General features: G+C 45.7%; 1 protein-coding gene across 1 annotated transcript in view; it reads right to left on the bottom strand.

Annotated features, from left to right (window-relative positions):
• Positions 1–24682, bottom strand: part of LOC120926666 (multidrug and toxin extrusion protein 2-like) — a 143402-nt gene that overhangs the window by 101957 nt on the left and 16763 nt on the right. Inside the window, exon 2 of the mRNA XM_040336791.1 lies at positions 6685–6786. Coding sequence (XP_040192725.1) covers positions 6685–6786 — 102 coding nt within the window. The remainder of the gene's footprint in view (positions 1–6684; positions 6787–24682) is intronic.

The following is a 24682-nucleotide window of genomic DNA, read 5'->3' as shown; positions in this document are numbered from 1 at the left end:
AACGTGAATGTGGGAGGGGCGCTATGTGTGTGACCTAGCACCAATTTGTAAATCAAAGAGAGGGTGTGTCTCTGAGGGGAGGAAAAGGAGCAAAGTTGTTCAAATTCTGTCAGTGGTCTGTGGGCCTGTCCGGACCTGTGGAGTGTCTTGCAATAGGCCGTCAGGTGTAGTTGGGTGAGCCAAGTCGTTCTCGGGGAAGCTGACGTCGGGGTCGACATGAGGGAACCTGTAGCGGGGTTAACAAAGCTTCGTGCCGTGGGCCAGTCTTGCCTGAGGTGGCCAGCCAGGGAGTGGAGGCCTCCACCCTCCGGCAGGTCTGGGTTATCGAAAATAGGAGTCAAGGGGCTAGGGTCCGTAGAAAGGGCGTATTTTTCCCTCCTACGGTACCATAATGTCAGGGCATCCCTAGTTAGGGGGGATATCCCTACCAAGGCTCGGTGGGAAGAGGCATGGCCCCAAAGAAGGGCTCTCAGGTCCGTCGAGGACATATCTTGTTCCACACGCACTGCCACCTTACCCAGCGGGTGAGGAAACCACTCCAGAATCCGGGAGAGTACCGCCGATGCATGATAGTGTTCGAAATCTGGGAGACCTGCTCCCCCACTCAACACTGGGCAACAGGACAAACCCCACTTGGTCTCCATGGATGATATCTGGGAGCAACGGAGATATTCGGTCGGCCAATAGTTTAGCGAAAAGTTTCAGGTCTACGTTTAGGAGGGATATGGGCCTGTAATTTGCGCAATAAGACGGGTCCTTACCGGGTTTGGGCAGGACTGCTATTTGGGCCAGAAGGAGGGCAGAAGAAGGAGAAGCGCCATCATCTATGGCGTTGAAGGCTTTCGTCATGAGAGGGGCTAGTTGAGGAGCAAACGTTTTGTAGAAACGTGGGGTGAACCCATCGGGGCCAGGGCTTTTACCGTTTTTGAGCTTCTTAATTGCGGAAAGGAAGTCCTCCACCGAAATAGGGGATTCCAGTTCCTCAGCGGAGGAGTCGGGGACCGTCGGGAGGGCCGTTTCTGTAATATATGTGAGCAGGTCGCTCGGGAAGTCAGGGGAGTGCGCAGAAGGCATGGGCGTTGGAGAGGGAAGGTCGTAAATGGCTGCGTAGAACTGTCGAAATTCTTCGGCAATAGCTGTGTTAGTCTGCAGTTTGCCTTTGTTGGGAGAAACAATCAGGGGGATGTGTTTTCTGCTTAGGCGTGGTTGCAGGGTGTTCGCCAGCAGCCGTCCACATTTGTTTGCCTGGGAGTAATGCGTAAAGCGCCCCTTATCCCTGGCCACCAAAGAGCGTTCAGCAAAAATCCGCAGCAGATCTCGCCTGGCGTTAGCCAGATCAACCAACATGGTCAGATCCGGGGAGCGCTTGTGTGAGTCCTCGAGGGACGCGACAGTAGTGAGGAGACGGGTAACGTCTGCCGACTTAGCCTTTTTTAGCCTAGACCCGTGTTGTATGAACTTGCCCCGGAGGACACATTTAAGGGCCCCCCATTTCGTCAGCTGATTCGTATCGTCCCGGGCATGATCAGAAACAAAATGTGAGATAGTCTGAATAATGTCCTCAGTACACGCCAGATCCGAAAGTAGGTTGTCATAAAGCCGCCAGGAGGATCTAGGTTTTCGCGTGGGGGTCTTACCTAGTGCAACATGCACAGGTGCATGATCTGACCAAAGAGTGAGACCTATAGACGCACTAGGGGAGAGGTCCAGTAGGGATTGGGAAATGAGGATATAGTCCAGTCTGCTATAGGAGGAGTGTGCAGGGGAATAATATGTGTAGTCCCTATCTGTGGGATGCAAGACCCTCCATACATCAACAAGGGAGAGATCTGTAAAGATAGAACGTAGCTTGGTCAGACTAGCTAAGGAGTGTGAGGACTTACCGGTTGACGAGTCCAAACGAGGCAGCAGGGCAACGTTGAAGTCACCGCCCAGGATCATGTTAGTCGTGCCGAACTTTCTGAGGCGGGAGGTCATGGAGGAGAAGACAATTTGAGAAAGATAAATCTCCCGGCTGGGTCCACATAGGAGTCCACAACATTTGGTGTAAAAGAGGCATGGAATGCAATGGAGGCCCCCCTCGATTTTGCTGATGGGTTAGTACTATGGTACCATGTAGGGTAATGTTTATGGGAAAGCTGTGGGATAGAATCAGACCTAAAATGGGTCTCCTGGAGGAGGAGAATTTGGGTACGGAGCTTATGGAAATGAAATACAATCTGTCTCCTCTTTTCAGGTGTATTAAACCCCCTACAGTTCAGGGACGAAACCGTCAAGCAATCAGGATTAGCCATTAGGATAACGCAGCAAAAGGGGACAAGTACCTACCAGTGGGGAGCACACCGCTTCCGGGGGAGGGAGGTGGGAGAGAGAGGGTTGTGGGAAGGGGGGGACAGGGGAAAGAGGAGAGAGAAAGAGAGCAGAAGAAAAGATGGGCCAAACTGGCCACACTAATAGCGTTGCAAGCAACGGTTCAGCCATCGCCGTAAAGGCAGCTGAAAGGCCTAGGTTGGGGGTCGTGGGTAGTTCACGGGGAGAGCCCCGTGCACAACACACCAATACAATACACATCAAGAAATAACGGCGAAATAAACAATCATTACATATCGTGGTGGGACCCCATGGGACTATGAAGTCATACATTTGTTCGTGCAAAGCGGGGGAGTAGTCCACCGCCGAGCACTACATAAGTCAGCGTCCCACAGCGTCCCAGCCACGACGGGTGGACACACCAGAACATGACAGTCGGAGATTCAAACAAAAAAAGAGAAAATAAAACAGTTGAATAACTTGGTCAACAATCATAGGGAGAACAAACCCAAAGAAAAATGTGCAGAACGGGGAGGCCTGGAGGGAACGCCCGTCGGGTGGGTGAGTGTATGTTGGATCTATGCACCACCTGTGGGTGCTTAACAAAAAGAAAAAAGAAAATGGCCACCATGATGAGGGGAGCCCCAGGCGGCAACCAGGGGAATAAAAGTGCACATGCAGAAATAATAAAATTAAGATGTACGGGGAGTCCCAGATCCCCGGAACATAGGGGGTCCAGGCCTCCCCAATGCACCTTCCCCGTTAATAGTCCACAACGTAGCGTCCCCTCATACCCAAATCTCCCAACATGGGAGAATGTCCACGGGCCCAAACCCGTAAACAAGAAAAAAAAAGAAAGGGCACTTTAGTGGTGGTCAGGCATGGTCCCATCAGCCCGCTGAGGTGGTCGCGGAGGCCTCCGATCTGGGGCGTTTGGGTTTAGGTTTCTTGCTCTGCCTCTTCCAACCGGCGGAGGGTTGAAATCCAGGGGTAGCCGCCTGTAAGGGCCAGTCGGGTAGAGATGTCATCGGGAGTTCGAAAGTCCCCAGAAATTTTGGGAGGTCACCCAAGGTGCGAAATACTGCGGATTTACCATCGTGGGAGGCCGACAGCTGAAAAGGGAAGCCCCAGTGGTATTTGATCTGTTTGGCCTGGAGTGCCCCCGTGAGGGGCTTCAGGGCCCGGCGGAGATCCAGCGTGAGCTTGGAGACATCAGGCAACAATTGTATGCGGGCCTCCTCAAAAAGGATGGAGTCCTGGGTGCGTGCTGCCTGCATTATGGCGTCCTTGACGGCGTAAAAATGAACCCTGCATATCACATCTCTGGGGTAGTTCGCGTTGGGGTTTCTGGGGCCCAGGGCTCTGTGGACCCGATCCAGTTCTATAGCCTCCTCTCTGTCTTTCTGGAGCAGTCCATTAAAGATGGCGATGACCACCGAGGCCAGGTCTTTAGTTTCCACCGTTTCAGGCAGGCCGCGGACGCGAATATTATTGCGTCTGGCCCTATTCTCCTGGTCATCCTGGGATAGCATGAGTTGTTGGATTTGTATAGTATGGTCATTCAGTATGGCATCATGGGCTTGTAAAGTGGAAACATTTTCCTCCACGCTGCGTTCCACCTCCTCCAGCCTGGTTGTGACATCCCTGCGCAGCTCTGAGATCTCCTGTTTGTAGGAGCGTTCCATTCGCTGAACGCAGGCCTCAAAATCATGCCTGGTGGGCAAGGCCTTAATGTAGGCCTCTAAGTCCCAGCTAACGTAGGAGCGGCGGGAGTCAGGTGAGCGGCTGCCAGAGTGGACCGAGCCTGCATCCGATTCCGGAGGAGAGACTGCCCTTTGTCTGGTCCTCATGGCAGAGGAAGATCGCTGGGATGGGGTTCCCATCGAGGCCTCGTGCGTCCCAGCCGAGCGGGCCGCCGCCATCTTGGAGGAAGGGGTGCCGCGCTGTCCCGGGAGCAACTTGGGGAAGAAGCGGTCGATTTCCCCGTCCCGACTCGGGTCGGTGTGGTGGTGGCTGTCTCCCCCTCCTTTGCGACCCATCACCGACCTGTCTGGTGTGTCCGTGCGGTGATTATAGCCGTTAGTTAGGCAGAGTGTGCAGGAGCTCTCTGCACACACTTCCTATTCCTCCATGCGCTAGGCCACGCCCCCTCCAGTGTATATTTTTAACACTGATCACTGTATTAGTCTCAATGGTTCCCACAAAGTGTCAAAAGTGTCAGTTAATGTCATATTGTCCACCGCAATATTGCACTCCCGCTATAAGTTGCTGATTGCCGCCATTACTAGTATAAAAATAATTACAATTCCAGTATATATAATATAGTTTGTAGACAGTATAACTTTTGTGCAAACCGATATATATATACGCTTACTGGGATTTGTTTTAACAAAAATATGTAGCAGAATACATATTGACCAAAATTTTTGAAGACATTTTTTTTTTTTTTTATAGTGCAAAAAGTAAAAAAAACAGTAGTGATTAAATAATGCCAAAAGAAGGCTCTATTTGTGGGAAAAATTACATCAATTTAATTTTGGTGTAGTACGGTGGCATGACCACGCAATTGTCAGTTAACCACTTAAGGACCGGACCAATATGCTGCTAAATGACCCAAGGGGTTTTTACAATTCGGCACTGCGTCGCTTTAACAGACAATTGCGCGGTCGTGCGACGTGGCTCCCAAACAAAATTGGCGTCCTTTTTCCCCACAAATAGAGCTTTCTTTTGGTGGTATTTGATCACCTCTGCGGTTTTTATTTTTTGCACTATAAACAAAAATAGAGCGACAATTTTGAAAAAAATGCAATATTTTTTACTTTTTGCTATAATAAATATCACCCAAAAACATATATAATTTTTTTTTCCTAAGTTTAGGCCGATACGTATTCTTCTACCTATTTTTGGTAAAAAAAATCGCAATAAGCATTTATCGATTGGTTTGCGCAAAATTTATAGCGTTTACAAAAAATGGCGGACACTTCGGACAATTTTGACACATTTTTGGGACCATTGTCATTTTCACAGCAAAAAATGCATTTAAATTGCATTGTTTATTTAGAAAATGACAGTTGCAGTTTGGGAGTTAACCACAGGGGGCGCTGTAGGAGTTAGGGTTCACCTAGTGTGTGTTTACAACTGTAGGGGGGTGTGGCTGAAGGTCTGACGTCATCGATCGAGTCTCCCTATAAAAGGGATCACTCGATCGATGCAGCCGCCACAGTGAAGCACGGGGAAGCCGTGTTTACATACGGCTCTCCCCGTTCTTCAGCTCCGGGGAGCGATCGCGAGGGGGCGGCTAGAAACGAATAGCCGCGCCCTCGTCCCGGATCGCTCCTGAAGCCACGGGAACCACCGCATGTACGGGGGGTGTCCCGATCGGACCCCCGACCCATGTCTAGGCAGGCACGTACAGGTGCGTTGATGTGCCTGTCCGTGCCATTCTGCCGACGTAACACAATGGCCTGATAATGATAGGGGGGGGGGGTCTTCCGGAGGTCAAGTGGTTAAAGAATTGCTGTGTTTTCTGCAAAGTTCATATCTAATGTGTTAGTGCAGAGACAGGCAGATATGCTATCATGAAGAGAAGGTAGAAAAACTAGAGACTCTACTCTTTTTGTAACATTCCATACACACAAATGAGGTTTGCATAAAATCACTATACAAAAGGACGTAGAGCAGGGGTCTCCAAACTGCGGCCCAAGTGCCAGATGTGGCCCTTTGCTAGCCTTTATCCGGCCCTTGGGGCTTTATTCCTCCCACTGATATGAGGCACTATTCCTCCTGCTGACACCAACAAGGGGGCACTATTTCTTCCACTGATACCAATGATTGGATATAATTACTCCTACTAATAGGGGCACACCTTATCCTACTAACCTCAAGCTCTGAGGCCGTATTTATTCTCACCAACGCTGGGCCCAAGACATTTTCTGCTCCTACTGGCTGAAGGACAATAAACTGGCCCTTAGGCTGCATTCACACCTAAGCGACAAAACGCCCGACGCGGGACGCTTCTGCCGCTAGAGGGGAGAATTCCCATTGCTGTCTATGGAGATGGTTCACATCTCATAGACGCGCAACGCCTGTCGCATGAAAAAAAGTCCCGGACCCTTTTTTTCACGCGACAGGCGCGTTTTCCCATAGATTGCAATGGGAATACTTTAGAAAAAAAAAAATTGAAACATTTGTACTCGCGGCAAATCTGCCGCTACACGCGAACGCGGCTGTCGCTTAGGTGTGAATGCAGCCTTAGTTTGAAAAGTTTGGAGATCCCTGGCGTAGACTATGAAGTTGCTTCCAATCTTAATTAAAACAAAGACCTTCTTTAACAGAAATAAAGATAAATTGTAAACAAAGAAAGTGAATACTTACAGATGAAGCAAGTGTAACAGAATCCAACTCAATTTTTCCTAAATGGCCACAGAATATGGAACTCACAATTATAACAAGCAGTCCCATCATTCGTGATAAGAACTGAAAGAAAATAACATTTACATTATGCTTATGTTAGAATTTTACTACCTAACACTTTGCTCCTTACACAGACATGTGTAATTTGTTTCGTTCCGAATTTGTTTTAGACAAATTTGTTAATTCTAAAATATCCAAATTTCCTAAATTCAAAATTTCGGAAATTTAAAATTATAAAAATTCGGGAATTTTCGAAATGAGAAAATCAGAAAATTTGCAAATTCGGAAATCGAAATAAGAATGAAAATCCGAAAATTCAAAAGAACGAAAATCGAAAATTCTAAAACCCGAAAATTCGAAAATCTGAAATAATAACTAACTAATAATAACTATTACTAACTATTAAATTATAGGCATTGGAATTTCCTTGAAAATTTGGTTGTTACAAAGTTACAAATTATCCATAATAATGAATGCCATATCTAAATGAATGGAACAAAACAAAATAATAATAATAAATAATAATAATAATAATAAAAATGTATTATTAACCACTTCATTACTGGGCACTTAAACCTCCTTCCTGCCCAGACCAATTTTCAGCTTTCAGCGCTGACGCATTTTGAATGACAATTGTGCGGTCATACAACACTGTACCTAAATTATATTTTTATCATTTTTTCCCCACAAATAGAGATTTCTTTTGGTGGTATTTGATCACCTCTGCGGTTTTTATTTTTTGCGCTATAAACAAAAAAGACAGAAAATTTTGAAAAAAACATAATTATTTTTACTTTTTGTTATAATAATATCCCAATTTTTTTTTAACTATTTTTTTCCTCAGTTTAGGCCAATACGTATTCTTCTTCATATTTTTGGTGAAAAAAAAAATCGCAATAAGCGTTTATTGATTGTTATAGCGCCTACAAAATGGGGGATAGATTTATGTTTTTTTTTTTTACTAGTAATGGCGGCGATCTGCGATTTTTGTCAGGCCTGCGATATTGTGGCGGACACATGGGACACTTTTGACACTATTTTGGAACCATTCACATTTACACAGCGAACAGTGCTATAGTAATGCACTGATTACTGAATAAATGTGACTGGCAGGGAAGGGGATAACACTATGGGGCGAGGAAGGGGTTAAATGTATTCCCTGGGAGTGATTCTTTCTGTTGGGGGGGACTGACTGGGGGAGGTGACCGATCGGTGTCCCTATGTACAAGGGACACCGCATCGGTCTCCTCTCTCCCTGACAGGACGTGGAGCTCTGTGTTTACACACAGAGTTCCACATCCCTGCTCTGTCACTGCCGATCGCGGGTACATGGCGGACATCGTGGCCACCAGGTACGCGCATCGGCATCTCAGCAATGCGCCGGGCACAGTTTTTCCCCGATGCGTGCCCCCAGCGTGGGGAATGCAAATAAAAGGACGTCCACCCGGCAGATAAGAGCTGCGCTGACGTCTTTCGTCTACAGCGCGGGTCTCAAGTGGTTAATTATTACTTTGTTTTCGTTTAATTTGTTTAGCTATTGCATTCTTTTTTTTTTTTAGCTATTGCATTCTAATTTGTAACGTCAGACAAATTTGTATTTGTTACATTCACTACATTCACTAACAGCCAAATTTAAAACAAAATTCCAAATTTGATAGTTATTATTAGTTAATTATTTATTTCAAATTTTTGGATTTTCCTCTCTTATTTTCACATTTCCGAATTTGCAAACTTTTGAATTTGCGAATTTTTGAATTCTCAGATTTTCAAATTTTGGAATTCCTAATGTTCAAATTTATATATAGAGAAAGAATTGCAGATGCTATTTTTAATGATCGAACCATGATAGTATAAAATATGTATATAAAAGGTAAATATTATTACACAAAATAAAAAGTGATTAAAAATGCGTATACAGTATATATATATATATATATATATATATATATATATATATATATATATATATATTGTAAGGGGTTAGCTCGGTAGCGGGGTGTGTGACCCCCGGGATGGGTTCACTACACACTGAATTTATACAGACAGGCAGTCGAAGACGGTTGAAAACAAAGATTTTGGTTTATTCTTCCATCTTGCTGGAAACAAGTGCAAGCATCCAAACAGCATAAACAAAATCAAACATAAAATAAACCCTGGCCACTTTGGGCGTCTACTTTCCACACAGGAACCTATCTATGGAGTCTGGCACAGCCTAGTGCTGGGCAGACACTGCTGGTCATACAGCAGAAAAACAATAGTCTCTTTTTGATTTTTATCACACAGAAAAACCAATCCTCCTCACCTCCTCAGAAGACTTTCAGCTACTGCTCTTCTTCACTCAAAAAGCTTCAGGATGCAGCAAATCAGTGGTAATCCTCTGGATTAATTATAGAGGCCTTAATTGCCTCATTCTGAACAGCTAAAGTCTTCCAACGCCCTTAAACCTTTTTCTGGCTACATCTGCAGCCGACGCCTAATAACAATTGGTGTATTGTCTAAACCAGGCACAAATGTATCTCCCGTCTGTGACAACACCCACAGATTTACCTGACTTCCTGTCACAATATATATATATATATATATATATATATATATATATATATATATATATATATATATATATATATATACATACACTGTATATATCAAATATACACACATATGTATATATTAAAAACATATACAATGCAAAGGCCACTCAGTCATGTATTTGAAGATACACCTGACAAGTGGACTCCCACATTGCTCGATGGGGTATGTACTTTGAAATAATGGTATTGTGCATTGTTACAGACATGAAGTATGAGCATAAAACACTGAAGCACTGAAGCTGCAGAAATTCTCCTCACTGGTCGATTAGAATACAATTGCAATAGATATAGAGAAATATATATATATAGAAAATATATTAGGGGAAGCCGAGGAATTGAATTAAGAGAGGATTCGTCTGACTCCGGTGCAGAGGGGGAGAGGAGGGAGAGGGGGGTCGGGGGGAATTGGGGGGGGGGGGGGGTTGTTTTTTTTTTTTTTTTTATCTGGGTTTTACGTTAAGGGGAGGGTTAGGTAGGGTATATAAAAGGACAAGGGAACAGAGAGGATTAAGGTGTATGAGGACAATACATCTGACTTAGGGAAGCGGAAAAAGAGGTCAAGGATCGGATGTTGGTTAGCACAAGAATAGGGTAAAGTGATCTTGTTTGTAGTTACTCTGTATTTTTGAGGATTGAAGTGTCAATAATTATATGATTATGTACCCATTGTTTTTGTCATGTTAAACTTTTTGTGACCTTGACTACAAAAATAAAATAATTAAATGTGAGAAAAAAAAAAAAGGAGAAAAAAAAAGAAAAGAAAATATATTAGCATATGAATGTAGAAATACAAAAATACAATTTGAAACAGGCACACTCTATTCAATCAAGTACATCCTGTCACCACTTTACATATGGCACTGTGCAGTTAGTCAGCCTTGCACTGCCTTCTACAACATCATCTGTACTAGTAAGTTAGCCTATTCACACTTTCTCTCTCTGCATGAGCCTGCTTGGACTGCTTTATAGGTCCAATTCACGTTGCACTTCCATGTGCATGTACATGCATGCAGAGCTTTTTTTCTCAGAAAATAGGTGCAGGAACTCAACCATGACCCCGTTCAGATTTCACTAACAGTAGAAGGGTCTTAAAGGGGCATTAAATACCAGGATTGCATTACATACAGAGTGCAGAGTTCAGGGGGTTACACACATAGTGCAGAGCTGTCACTTGTAAACACAGAAACCAGACTTGTTTACAAGTGATTGTGGTGAGCAGGCACCAAAGGGTCTGAGCCAGAGGTGGTGGAACTGAGTTCCCCCAAGTTCCCCCTGAAAAAAAGCCCTGCATGCATGTATATGGATGTGTATATATATATATATATATATATATATATATATATATATATATATATATATATGTGCATTTATGTATTATGATTTCCATCACCGCTATCACTGAATATACTTGAGCGTTGTATTTTTGTATTTCTACATTTATATGCCACTGGAGCAAAGTGGTTTAGTGTACTGGATTTGAAGAGTGGGTATAATCAGATACCGATGCACCCTGAAGATAGACTGCATTCATCTGCCTTCTGGGGGTTTTTACGAATTCAATCAGATGCAACAAGGACTATCAGGGGCCCCAGCAACATTCCAACGACTGATGGAGAGAACTGTGGGGGTTATGAATTTGGTTGGTGTACCTGGATGACATCATTATGTTCAGAAGGACTCTAGAAGAACATGAAGCATGCCTGGAAAAAGTCTTCTAAATGCTATATGAGGAGGGACTTAACCACTTCAATACAGGGCTTTTATACCCACCTCCATACCGGGCCTATTCTGGCACTTCTCTCCTACATGTACAAATCATCATTCTTTTTCTCGAAAATTACTCAGAACCATCAAACACTATATGTTTTTTTAGCAGACACCATAGGGAATAAAATGGCGGTCATTGCAACTTTTTATCTTGCACGGTATTTGCGCAATCATTTTTCAAATGCCTTTTTTTTGAAAAAAATGGTTTCATGAATTAAAAAATAACAAAACAGTAAAGTTAGCCCAATGTTTTTGTAAAATATGAAAGATGATGTTACGCCGAGTAAATAGATACCCAACATGTCATGCTTTAAAATTGCGCACACTCATGGAATGCCATGAAACTTCGTTACTTAAAAATCTCCATAGGCAATGCTTTGAAAAAATGTACAGGTTACCAGTTTAGAGTTACATAGGAGGTCTAGTGCTAGAATTGTTGCACACGCTCCAACGCATACAGCGATACCTCACATGTGTGGTTTGAACGACGTTTACATACGTGGGCGGGACTTACGCGTGCGTTCGCTTCTGAGCGCGAGCTACCGGGGGCAGGGGCGTTTTAATTTTTATTTTTTTTAGTTTACTTATTTATTTATTTTTTACACTTTTTTTACATTTTTTTTATCGCTTTTATTCCTATTACAAGGAATGTAAACATCCCTTGTAATAGGAATAGTGTGTGACAGGTCCTCTTTAAGGAGAGATGCGGGGTCAAGAAGAAGCTGACTTCTTTCATCCAATCATCATCATCTTCAGTTCACTCCCAGTTCAGCGGTGCAGCAGACGCACTCACCTTAGTCTGCTCACCCCAGGGCAGTGAGAGCAGGACGCTCTCAAACGAGTCGGCTCTCCCCAGGGACCAGATTAGCCAGGCAGGGTCCTCCCAGCTTCTCTGCTGCAACACCTCCACACAATCGCCATACAACACCTGGACGAGTATCGTTGGTTTCCCTGCTCCCCCCGCCGCCGCCTCCTCCCGCAGGCCTCCCTGCCCGGCAGCCTCACAGGTAAGGCTATTTCTCCCCACCTCCATCCACCGCCTTTGGGACAGTCCGCGGCTGTCCTTGTCAGGATAAGCCGCGGCTGTGGCCCAACAAGGACGGAGGAATGGCCTGCTGACCGGCACTCCCCCACGCCCCCAGCCCGCCCGGAGCACCTCCACACCTCTCCCCGCCTCCGCTCTCTCCAACCGTAACCCCCCGGCCCGGACAACTCCGGCAACTAGGTTCGCGGCTAGGAAAGTCCCCATCTTCAGCTGGGGCCTAGCCGTGCCGCACATATACCATTCAAACCCGCCCCTAAACACCAGCAAACCCACCAATCCCCCACAAAGACCTCCACCATTCCTCCAGTGCCCCAGGTGGATCTCCACCACCTCTTCTCGCCCCCTTAGAACCTTAGCCACCGTCTCGGGCCTAGTTCCCAGTCGGCGGCCATTTTGGTACACCCAACATAGTGTCACCCATTCAAATCACCCCATTCATCCTCCTGAGATTTTGCTGGGTTGTGTATACCCCAAGCCCCCCCCTCCATTAGCTCTCTCAGCTATTAAATCTAGGGACGCCGGCAACTTTCATTACTTGATCCAGGCTTTGCTCAATCGCCCTTGAGGGATCAGGAAGGAATTTTTTCCCTTACCGCTGCAGATTGGTACTGCGCGGCCGGGGATTTTTGCCTTCCCCTGGATCAACGGGGAGGGAAGGTTTAGCGAGTGGAGGCCCATTTGGAAATCTTCCTCCCATTAAATCATTCAAATACCCCCTGATCAATATTACTTTTCCCCGCGTTCTGCGACTATGGCTAACCTGAAATACACTGAGGAAACCATCCGGGATCTAAAACCATCTGCCTCAATATTATCAGAGGTCACCATAAAAGCTCTAAGGAGTATGCAACTGTTAAGAATCGATCGACGATCGACAGTCAAACATTATACCCATTCACCCCAGCCTAAGCGCATATCATGCGTTTTGGTCAACACAAGATCGGCAGTAAAACACAGACAAGAAATCCATGATTTCATCCTACAATACGACTTAGACTGCCTCTTTATTACAGAAAGCTGGCTTACAGCCGACTGTAACACCATTCTAGGAGAACTGGTGCCAGCAAATTATCGCATTCAAATGCAAAACAGAGTGGGAAAAAGAGGGGGAGGCCTGGCGGTGATCCACAAGATTCACCTCTCGATCACCAAACCAGTCCTTCAAAACTCGCTTCCATTCATGGAAACCTTAAGGCCGCGTACACACAGATGGACAAATCCGATGAGAATGGACCGAGGTTCAGTTTCATCGGTCCAAACCGACCATGTGTATAGCCCATCGGTCTGTTGTCCTTCGGTCGAAAATTTTAAAACATGCTTTAAAATCGACCCAATGACCCGCTGCCCGATCAGTCCAAACCGATGGTTAGTGCAGAAAGCATCGGTTCAAAACCCGCGCATGCTCAGAATCAAGTCGACGCATGCTTGGAAGCATTGAACTTCGTTTTATTCAGCACTTCGTGTGTTTGACGTCACCGCGTTCTGACCCGATCGTTTTTTGGAATGATGGTGTGTACGCACATCAGACCATCAGGCCACTTCAGCGGTGAACCGATGGAAATGGCCCGTCGGACCATTCTCATCGGATTTGTCCGACCGTGCGTACGCGGCCTAACTCTGCAACTGCAAACAAATCCCCAAGACACTGTCCATATCCTACTCTGCTATAGACCACCAGGTCCAAAAACGCACTTCCTCTCGTTATTGACGGAGTTCATCTCCGCCTATACCCTAAACATCAAACATTTCTTGATGCTCGGGGACTTCAACCTGTGGGCAAACTCCTCATTGGACCCCGTCGCCGACGCCTGCATCGACCATCTGGAAGGATTAGGTCTGCAGCAACTAATACTTGGGCCCACTCATACCTCAGGTCATACGCTCGATCTCATTTTCAAACAAAATGTGGAAATAGACGTCTTGGAAAATGAGCCGCAACCATGGACAGTTCACCATGCGATTAAATTCACAATTACCAAAAACGCCCCCTCAAAAAAATACAATAAATTCGGTGACAACACACTGGACTAGATCTCAGAAGAAGCTCCACTCGGAACTCTTCAAAACAACACTAGGGAACAAAATAAAAACAATCCAACAACAGCAAACAGCCACAGAAACGCTCCACGCCATCAACAAGGCTCTACTACAGTCAGCCGACTTAGCAGCACCAAAACGCAAAACTTGCATCCGGAAAAACAACGCCAGCTGGTCTAATGACCATCTGTCGTTGCTAAAGCAAGAGCGTAGAAGAGCCGAAGCTGCTTGGAAAAGAAGCTCTTCTGAGGTAAACCACACCGCTTATAAGAGAATTACCAAGAAATACCACAAAGAAATCCTTATGGCCAAAAAAAATCATATCTCTAACATCATCACAAATGCCCAAAACCGCCCCCGCGAACTCTTCAAGCTGGTCACTCAGACCATGAACCCAGCTTGTTTAGAGACCCCCAATTCCAACTCACAAGAATTTTGCAATGAATTATCGGATTATTTCATCAATAAAATTGAAAAAATCTGTGTAAGTATTCAGCAAAATAGACCCCTCATCAACCCCTCCCCAAAGCTCAAACTAAACACCCACATAAAACCACCACAATCAACTAATTTCTCTCTAAAACCCATTTCCATCGAGGCCACCAAAAATATCATCAGTACCCTGCGAAATAGCACAGCGCCCAATGATATCATCCCCACCAAACTGCTGAAAGAATGTGCCGATATATTGGCACCAGCTATCTCGCAGCTCCTAAACCAATCATTCAAGGAGGGTACGGTGCCCACCTTGCTGAAACAAGGGATAATAAAACCAATTCTAAAAAAAAACACCCTCGACCCCAAAGATCCAAACAACCGTCGACCCATAACAGGCCTAAATGTCTTCTCCAAAATAATGGAGAAAGAAGTTGTACAACAGTTACAACATCACTTAGACACTCATAAATTACTCGATCCGTTTCAATCGGGTTTTCGTCCTAGTCCCGGGACAGAAACAGCGCTGCTCAAAATATGGAATGACGCTCTCGAGGCAGCAGACGAAGGAGAATCTTGTCTCCTGGTACTGCTGGACCTAAGCGCTGTTTTCGACACTGTAGACCATGGTTTACTACTGACTCGGCTTGCTGAGGTAGCCAGAGTTGCGGAATGTGATTTAGCTTGGTTCTCCTCCTTCTTGGAAAACCGATCACAAATAGTGAAACTGGGGCCTTTCACTTCTGAAAAATGGATGGTATAATGTGGAGTCCCTCAGGGATCCCCTTTATCGCCGGTTCTGTTCAATATTTATCTCCGCCCCCTCTTCAAAATCATCAGTAACCAGAAGTTACGTTACCACTCTTATGCAGATGATACACATTTGTATTTTAGCATATGCAACAAAAAGGACCATTCTCTTGGACTAGAGAAATGCCTTCCTTTAATAGAAAACTGAATGACAAAGAGTTATCTTAAACTCAACGGTTCAAAAACAGAACTTCTCCTGTTTCACGCCAACCTGAAAAATCATCCCGCAACAACATGGACACCCCCGCCCATTCTGGGAAAAACTATCACCCCTAGCACCAAAGTCAAAAGTCTCGGAGTCATTTTTGACACCTACATGACAATGGATGCACAAATAGGGTCAGTAGTCAGCGGTTCACACCATCTACTGCAAATCGTTCAAAATACGGCCGCCCGATTAGTGACTGGCAAAAAAACATGGGAATCAATCTCACCTTCGCTGAGATCCCTTCATTGGCTGCCAGTAAAAGACGGAATCACTTTCAAGGCACTCTGCCTAATGCATAAGTGCATTCATGGAAATGCCCCCCAATATCTATGCGAAAAATAAAAGCCCACAACCCCAATCGTATTCTGCGATCCACCAATCAAAACCTTGTCCAGATACCCAAAGCCAGTCCAAAGGAGATTGAAGGTTTGCAGTCCAGGGACCTCGACTATGGAATGCTCCTCCAACCACCACTCGATTGGAGCTGGACCACTTGGCCTTCAGGAGAAGGATTAAAACCCACCTCTTCTAGGGTCAAAGTGGTTTAACTCGCGGAATGGATACAGCGCCCAGAGGCGATTCAGTTTGCATGTATTGCGCAATATAAGTTTCTCACTCACTCAATAAGACCCCACATCTCTCCTCCAGGCTGGAAAGCATAAGATCGTGAAAAAAAATTCACAGATCTAATGCTTACTAGCCGCAATTGCGGCTTTGTTTACTTATGGGTACCCGGGCGTGATGTCATCACATCGCGCCCGGGCCGCCGACGGTCATAGAGATGACTGGTGACATCTGGTCACCAGTCATCTCTATGCTTCCTATCTGGCGCGGGGCAATCCTTTCTCCGGGCCCCCGATGGGATGTCCCCTTCCACCACCTGTAAGACCGATCAAGCGGCGGAACCGCCACTATGACCGTTCTTATGGTACGCAAGATCACCGCCGGAACACAATGATATCTGAATGATGTCTCTAGCTGCAGGCATCATTCAGATATCACCGCACAAAGTCCAGGACGTCATATGACGTCCACCCAGGATAGGAGAAGTGGTATTGAAGTGGTTAAACTATCACTGGAAAAGTGGTCAGTTCTACTGAACCTCAGTCACCTACTTAGGCCATGTTGTTTCAGCTGGAGGAGTAGCCACAGATCCATAAAGTTGGAGGCAGTCACTATGTGGCCTAGACCAGGGACTGTAATGACATTTAGATAGTTTCTGGGGTTTTGCTCCTACTACAGAAGGTTCATAGACCAATTTGCAAAGATTGCCAGGCCCCTCAACCAACTGTTGCATGTTGTTTCAGGTGACGTAAAAGATAAGACAAGTGAGAAGAAGTCTGGAGCTTGAGGAAAAGGAGAATCCATCCACGAACAATGGACCCCCCACCCAATGTGAGGAGGCTAATTGGTGCTTTAAGAGGAGTCTTGCCGAAGCCCCGGTTCTGTCATACGCAGATTCAGCAAAGCCCAATGAGCACCATGTGGATGCTAGCAGAGATGGATTGGGAGGAGTCCTTTATCAAGAATAAGATGGCAGGCTCAGGCCAGTAGTATATGTGAGTCTCAGTCTTACCCCATCTGAGAAAAACTACCCCATTCACAAATTGGCGTTCCTGGCTTTGAAATGGGCAGTAGTAGACAAGCTAAAGGATTACCTATATGGAGCCAAATTTGTAATGAAGATGGATATTAATCTTTTGACCTATCTTCTGACCTCTAGCAAGCTGGATGTTACCGGGCATAGGTGGTTGGCTGAATTAGCTGGATTCCTGTTGAGCTTGAAGTATCGACCTGGGGCTGGAAATCGTGATGCGGATGCTTTGTCTCACAGGCCTCACTGGCAAGTAAAAAAAACAGAAGATTGGACCTTTGTGACAATGGAAGGTGTGCAGGACTTGTTTCGAGGTATGGCCCAATGGCTGAAGGGGACAGTAGGAGCTGAGTCTATAGGGATTCATCCTTCTGGAGTGCCTCACTGTTACTGTGGGCTAATGCAGGTGCAAGGCGAGGGTCTCCCTCGGCTATCGAAGAGAGATTTAAAAACAAACTAGAAGCAGGATCCACAGTGCCACATGGCCACTGAAGCTTTGACCAAGCAAGATCCAAACTTATTGTTAAAGAGCTCTGTGGTCGGGGCCACGATTATCCACAGGGAATGGAATAGGTTGCAACTTAGAGTTGGCTTGTTGTACAGGCGGGGCCCCGCTGAAAATTTGGTGGAGAAATGGCAATTTTTCCTTCCTGAAAAACATTGTAACACAGTGTTGGAAGCTCTGCATGATGAACATGGACATTTAGGCACAGAAATAACATTTTGCCTAGTCAGGGACAGGTTTTATTGGCCAAACATGAGAAGGGAGATAGAGAGCTATTGCTACTCCCGTTTACCATGCATCCAACAAAAGACTTTACCAGCACAAGCTACTCCAATGGGACATCTACGAAGCCAGGGGCCCATGGAGTTGGTGTGCATTGACTTCCTGTGACTAGAAACTGACACAGGTGGAAGAAGTGACATTCTGAATCAAATCATCTTTTTATTTCTTTTATATACAAACAACAAAAACAACATACAACGCAAGCCCGTATTGAGAGAGAAGAAAAGAGAAAAAAAGACATCCACCCCCAACCCCCTCGCCCTTAACCCCCAATGCTCTCCCTCCCTCTCCCCTCATCGCTCACTTGTTTATCCTCTCTCGTCATACCTCCAAAATATCTAACCACCTTCTCCATATTTTTTCAAATTTCCCTAAACAGCCTTTATGTAAGACAGTATACTTTTCCTTAATTAAAGTTTCCCTTACTTGCATTTTCCATTCTGCTACAGTAGGTGGATATGGTGATAACCACTTTTGTGCAATGAGCTTACGAGCCTGGAATAGACTTCTATTTATTGAAACAATATATTCCCCCGGAATTCTTGATTTATCCAGTATATTCAGAAGACAACCCTCAGGCTCAATAAGCATCCTGCTCTCAAATACATTATTAATCATAGAAACCGGCCCTAGATCAATAACAATAGAGTTTATTACATCTTCATAGCATGTATAATAATATCTCTAAGACTTTCCGCAAGCAGTGATCCACAGTCGCCCCCATCCTGCACTGGCGTCTATGCAGTCCGTACAGTCTGTGCAGCCAGTCAGTAAGTTCAGGGATATTCAGGGAGATTGAAGGGAGATTGAGGGGAGATTTGAGGCACAGGCTGTGCAGTCCATGTGTGCAGTCTGTGCAGCCAGTCATTTCAGTTCAGTTCAGGGAGATTGAAGGAGATTGAGGGGTTAGGTTAGGAAGGCTAGGACGGCGGGAATGCTCCGGTGGAATCCGTTGGCGTCCATCCTCTCAGGCTGGGAATAGCGGCACAGCCCTCTCACATTGCTTCCGTCTCAGGCCACTCCCCCCCTAACATTCTAGTGAGACAGATCATTTCACCTGGTATGCCCAGGGCTACCCTACTAAAGATCAACAGGCTACCACCATGGCAAAAGTCCTTGTGGAGAAATTCTTTGTTCATTATGGACTGCCAGACAGAATTCATTCAGAAAGTAAGCTAATACATCAGCTGTGCAAGTTGTTGGGTAAAAAGAAGTCAAGGACCACACCATACCACTACCAGGAAGATCATCAAACAGAAAGATTTAACAGAACTTTGCTGAACATGTTGGGGACTTTACCCTCCGAAAAAGCACACTGGGGAAATCATCTCGCTGCAGTTGCACATGCGTACAATAGTACCATGAGTGATGCCACCGGATATTCACCTTACAGACTCATGTTTGGGAGAGAGGCCCGTCTCCCGATTGACATGATCTTTGGAACATCTGCAGACAACACCTCCCTAACTTCTCATATGGGATACTTAGAGCAAGTGCGCAAGAATTTAAAGCAAGCCTATGAAAAAGCTGTGGAACATACTGCCCCCAGAGAGCTAAGAAATAAAAGGAATTTTCATCTGAAGGTGAGAGTGCAGGATATACAGCCGGGAGATCGGGTACTGTTGAAGAATTTTGGTGTGCCTGAAAACATAAATTGTCTAGAGTCTAGTCTCATGATGGGCACTGCCAGAAAATAAGTTTTTTGGGGGGCAATTTATCAGGGGAATGGCTGTTGTTATCGCTTCAATCATCACGGCACCATGGTGGTTATGGTGTCAGGATGATTGAAGCACATTATTTCTATTATTACATTATTATATATGATGAAATAGTTCAACAAACAATAATGCAGAATCAGTGGAAGCACTGAGCATGTCACTTGCCACCGTCACCTGCCACCAGATGTAGCTTGTCACTTGCCACATCGCCTGCCACACTTTGTGGATTGTCACTTGCCACGTCACCTGCCACCAGATGCTGATTGTCACTTGCCACGTCGCCTGCCATCAGATGCGGATTGCCACTTGCCATGTCACCTGTCACCAGATGCAGATTGTCACTTGCCATGTCGCCTGTCACCATATGCAGATTGTCACATCACCTGCCACACGTTGCGGATTTTCACTTGCCGTGTCACCTGCCACCAGATGCGGATTGTCACTTGCCACGTCACCTACCACCAGATGCGGATTGACACTTGCCACATCGCCTACCACCAGATGCGGATTGTAACTTACCATGCCACCTGTCACCAGATGCAGATTGTCACTTGCCATATCACCTGCCACACGTTGCGGATTGTCAATTGCCACATTACCTGCCACACGTTGCGGATTTTCACTTGCCACGACACCTGACACAAGTTGCGGATTGTCACTTGCCACACGTGGCGGATTGTCACTTGCCATGTCACCTGCCACACGTTGCGGATTGTCACTTGCCACATCACCTACCACATGTTACAGATTGTCACTTTATGTGTCACTTTCCTGCTAAGGTGGTCTCTTGCTGTGTCCCAGAGTCAGGCAGCAGATTACCAGTCAGGCAGCAGAGAGATGGTGTCATCTCTCTGCTTCCCGCAGCTGCCTACACAGTGAGAGCGGAACTGCACTGCAGGGTGGGCACCGGGCAGTGAGAGATGATGTCATATCTCTGCTCTGTTGCCCGTTGCTCCCCGATTGGCCAGCCATCCGTTCACCCACCAAGCCACCTAGCTGCTCGCCCGCTCTCTCTCTCTCACCTGCCTGCCGAGCCTCCAGCCCGCTCACCAACCTTCATCCTGGCCCGTCCGCGGAGCCGCCTGCTCACTTACCCGCATTACCCCCATCCCTATGTCAACTGCAAACAGCTTCCTGGGGTACCAGCTTATCAAATTAAACCTGAAGGGAAGCCAGGCCTCTAAATATGTGGCATTGTAACCATTTTCTTCCATTGTCTGATGCTGTTAGAGTGCTTCAGGCCTCCTTTTCACTGCCATCAGAACCAACCCTTCCTGGGACCAGTTCTCATTGACAACTTTCTACTAACCCTGCGGTGCAGGAAGAGGAAGACAGTGAGGATGAGGAAATAGTGCCCTGCTGGCTGTGGTCTTCAACTACCGAAGCTGATACAGGAACCAATGGCTTAAGCAAAGAAAGAGGACTGCCAAAAGCAGAAGCAAGGTAACCCAGTCTGGAGGTGGGAGTCGTATCACCATCCAGGGAAATTGACATTGTCAAAATTGAAAACACTAGTCCAACTTCAGAACGGGGTGTAGAAGATCTGATTAGCTTTGTTGATGGAGAATTGCTTGTGCCTGAGCCATATTATCCTATGGAGATGGAGCCACCATTGATAGGTGAAGAAAAAGCCAAGAGTAGAGTGCATAACTCTGATCCTGTTGAAGAAGCTGACCTTTCTATTCAAAAGTTTGGTCCTGCAACCCCAGTGACAGATCTCCTATCAGAATCTCACAGTCCTGCTAATACAAAAAATCCTGACAGGAACTCTACTCAAGTGCCAGAGGTTAATTTCCTCATCAGACTGAGACGGAATATACATCCCCCAGGAAGCTCACCTACAATACTTTGGTAGATAACTCTGATAAACGGATCCCTAACATTCATAGGCAAGTTCCCATGCCTGTATTTCCCATGCCAATTCTTGCTGAATCTGTATTGTGGTTAATGTTTTCATTTTTTTTCTCTTTTAGTGGTTGTTGTTGTTGTTGTTAGGTATCCCTGCCTCTTTGGGGGCCAAAGATTTTAAGTGAGGGAGGATATAGTAAGGAGTAGGATATCTGTGCCGGCAATCAGGAGACATTGTGCAGCCTTACTGTGTGAGAGCCGTTTCTCTCTAGTGTTGAGCTTGGACTCTGTGCTGTCATATCCTAAACAAGGAGATTGAGAAAAGCAAAGCATCTTGGGACATGTAGTTCAGACTGTTGGGATTTCTCCTCTAGCTAAATTGTTAGGAACTACAACTACCAGATGGCTGTGAAGGAAGAACAGACTGCTTGGTGAGCCGCGGGGTGGGACGACAGATGTTGGACGCCCTTCCATGAGCCAGGATCCTGTAGGACATCCTGTAAAGTCACCTTCATCATCACCAACATCATCCATTTGCAGTATTGGTGAGTAGGCACCTGCCCATCCATCCACATAGACACTGTATACAGACACCATTATCTTCATTCACTTACTGTTACCTATAGAGTTGAAGGATAAGACCATCCATCCACATAGACACTGTATACAGACACCATTGTCTTCTTTCATCTTGCTGTTACTTGTCGTTCCACAGGATATAATACCTTTGAACCAGCAAAACCAGTGCTGTTTCGTTGCACTTTGTCAACAATCAGATAGATCAGCGGATCTTTAGATCCGCGTAATCTATCTGATTTAAAATCCGCCGCCGCAAGTTTTAGAGGCAAGTGGGTAATTCACAAAACACTTACCTCCAAACTTGCGGCGGCAGATCGTAATTCCTCCGGCGGAATTCAAATTCCGTGGCTAGGGGGAGTGTGCTATTCAAATCAGGCGCGTCCCCGCACCGTTTGAATAGCGCATGCGCCGTCCGGAAATTTTTCCAGCATGCATTGCTCCAAATGACGTTACAACAACGCCATTGGTTTCGACGCTTACGTAAATGACGTCCATCCGTACTCGTGAACGACTTACGCAAACAACGTAAAAAAAAACAAATTTCGACGCGGGAACAACGGCCATACTTAACATTGGCTGCGCCTCATAGAAGCAGGGGTAACTATGCGCCGGGAAAACCCTTACGTAAACGTCATAAAAACACTGCGTCGGGCCCGCGTACATTCGTGAATTGGCGTATCTCGCTGATTTGCATATTCTCTGCGTAAATCAGCGAGAACGCCCCCAGCGGCCATTTTTAAATTGCAGTTAAGATCCGACGGTGTAACACAGTTACACCTGTCGGATCTTAGGCATATCTATGCGTAACTGATTCTATGAATCAGTGGCATAGATACGACTGGCCTAACTTTGAGATACGACGGTGTATCAGGAGATACACCGTCGTATCTCTCTCTGAATCTGGCCCATTGTTTCTTTGATTATTAAAGCCAAACAAGTGAATTGCTTTGCTCTGCTACTCAGGAATTTTTCTAACACAGTTCTCCTAAAATGCTAGATGAAGACCAAAGGATTACATCTTTGTAATACAGGACTACCTTAAACCTCCCCCTTCACCATAAGTATTTGCCTTTACTGTGCTCACAGAGCTTGAATTTGCCTAGAATTCTCTGAAAGAGCAGGTGGAATTCCATTACAGCTAATTGTTGCACGTTTATGACATTTCATTTATTGCTTACACCTGTGGGTTGAGGAACAGAAGGGAGTGGTCTGACATAGCTTAAAGCCATTCATCTGCCCTTCTGTTGCCTGTTCACTTAGGCCACATATGTACAGCATCTCATAAAAGTGAGTACACCCCTCACATTTTTGTAAATATTTTATTATATCTTTTCATGTGACAACACTGATGAAATGACACTTTGTTACAATGTAAAGTAGTGAGTGTACAGCTTGTATAACAATGTAAATTTGTTGTCCCCTCAAAATAACTCAACAAGCAGCCATTAATATCTAAATCGCTGGGAACAAAAGTGAGTACACCCAAGTTAAAATGTCCAAATTGGGCCCAAAGTGTCAATATTTTGTGTGGCCACCATTGTTTTCCAGCTCTGCCTTAACTCTTTTTTCACCAGAGCTTCACAGGTTGCCACTAGAGTCCTCTTCCACTCATCCATGATGATATCATGGAGCTGGTGGATGTTAGAGACCTTGAACTCCTCCACCTTCCATTTGAGCATGCCCCACAGATTCTAAAAAGGGTTTAGGTCTAGAGACATGCTTGGCCAGTCCATCACCTTTACCTTCTGCTTCTTTAGCAAGGCAGTGGTCACCTTGGAGGTGTGTTTGGGGTCGTTATCATGTTGGAATACTGCTCTGCGTCCCAGTCTCCGAAGGGAGGAGATCATGCTCTGCTTCAGTATGTGACAGTACATGTTGGCAGTCATGGTTCCCTCAATGAACTGTTGCTCCCCAGTGCCAGCAGCACTCATGCAGCCCCAGACCATGACACTCCCACCACCATGCTTGACTGTAGGCAGGACACACTTGTCTTTGTACTCCTCACCTGGTTGCTGCCACACATGCTTGACACCATCTGAACCAGATAAGTTTATCTTGCTCCCATCAGAACACAGGACATGGTTCCAGATATCCATGTCCTTAGTCTGAATGTTTTCAGCAAACTGTTTGCAGGCTTTTTTGTGCATCAACTTTAGAAGAGACTTCCTTCTGGGATGACAGCCATGCAGTCCAATTTGATGCAGTGTGTGCTGTATGGTCTGAACACCGACAGGCTGACCCCCACCCCTTCAGCCTCTGCAGCAGTGCTGGCAGCACTCATATGTCTATGTCCCAAAGACAACCTCTGAATATGTAACTGAGCATGTGCACTCAACTTCTTTGGTCGACAATGGAGAGGCCTGTTCTGAGTGGAACCTGTCCTGTTAAACCACTGGATGGTCTTGGCTACCATGCTGCAGCTCAGTTTCAGGGTCTTGGCAATCTTCTTATAGCCTATGCCATCTTTATGTACAGCAACAACTCTTTTTTTCAGATCCTCGGAGAGTTTTTTGCCATGAGGTGTCATGTTGAACTTCCAG

The sequence above is a fragment of the Rana temporaria genome, chromosome 2 (genome assembly GCF_905171775.1).
Source record: "Rana temporaria chromosome 2, aRanTem1.1, whole genome shotgun sequence".
NCBI classification, from domain to species: Eukaryota; Metazoa; Chordata; class Amphibia; order Anura; family Ranidae; genus Rana; species Rana temporaria.
Note: the sequence above shows the minus strand (reverse complement) of the source record. Positions and strands in the feature narration are given on the sequence as shown.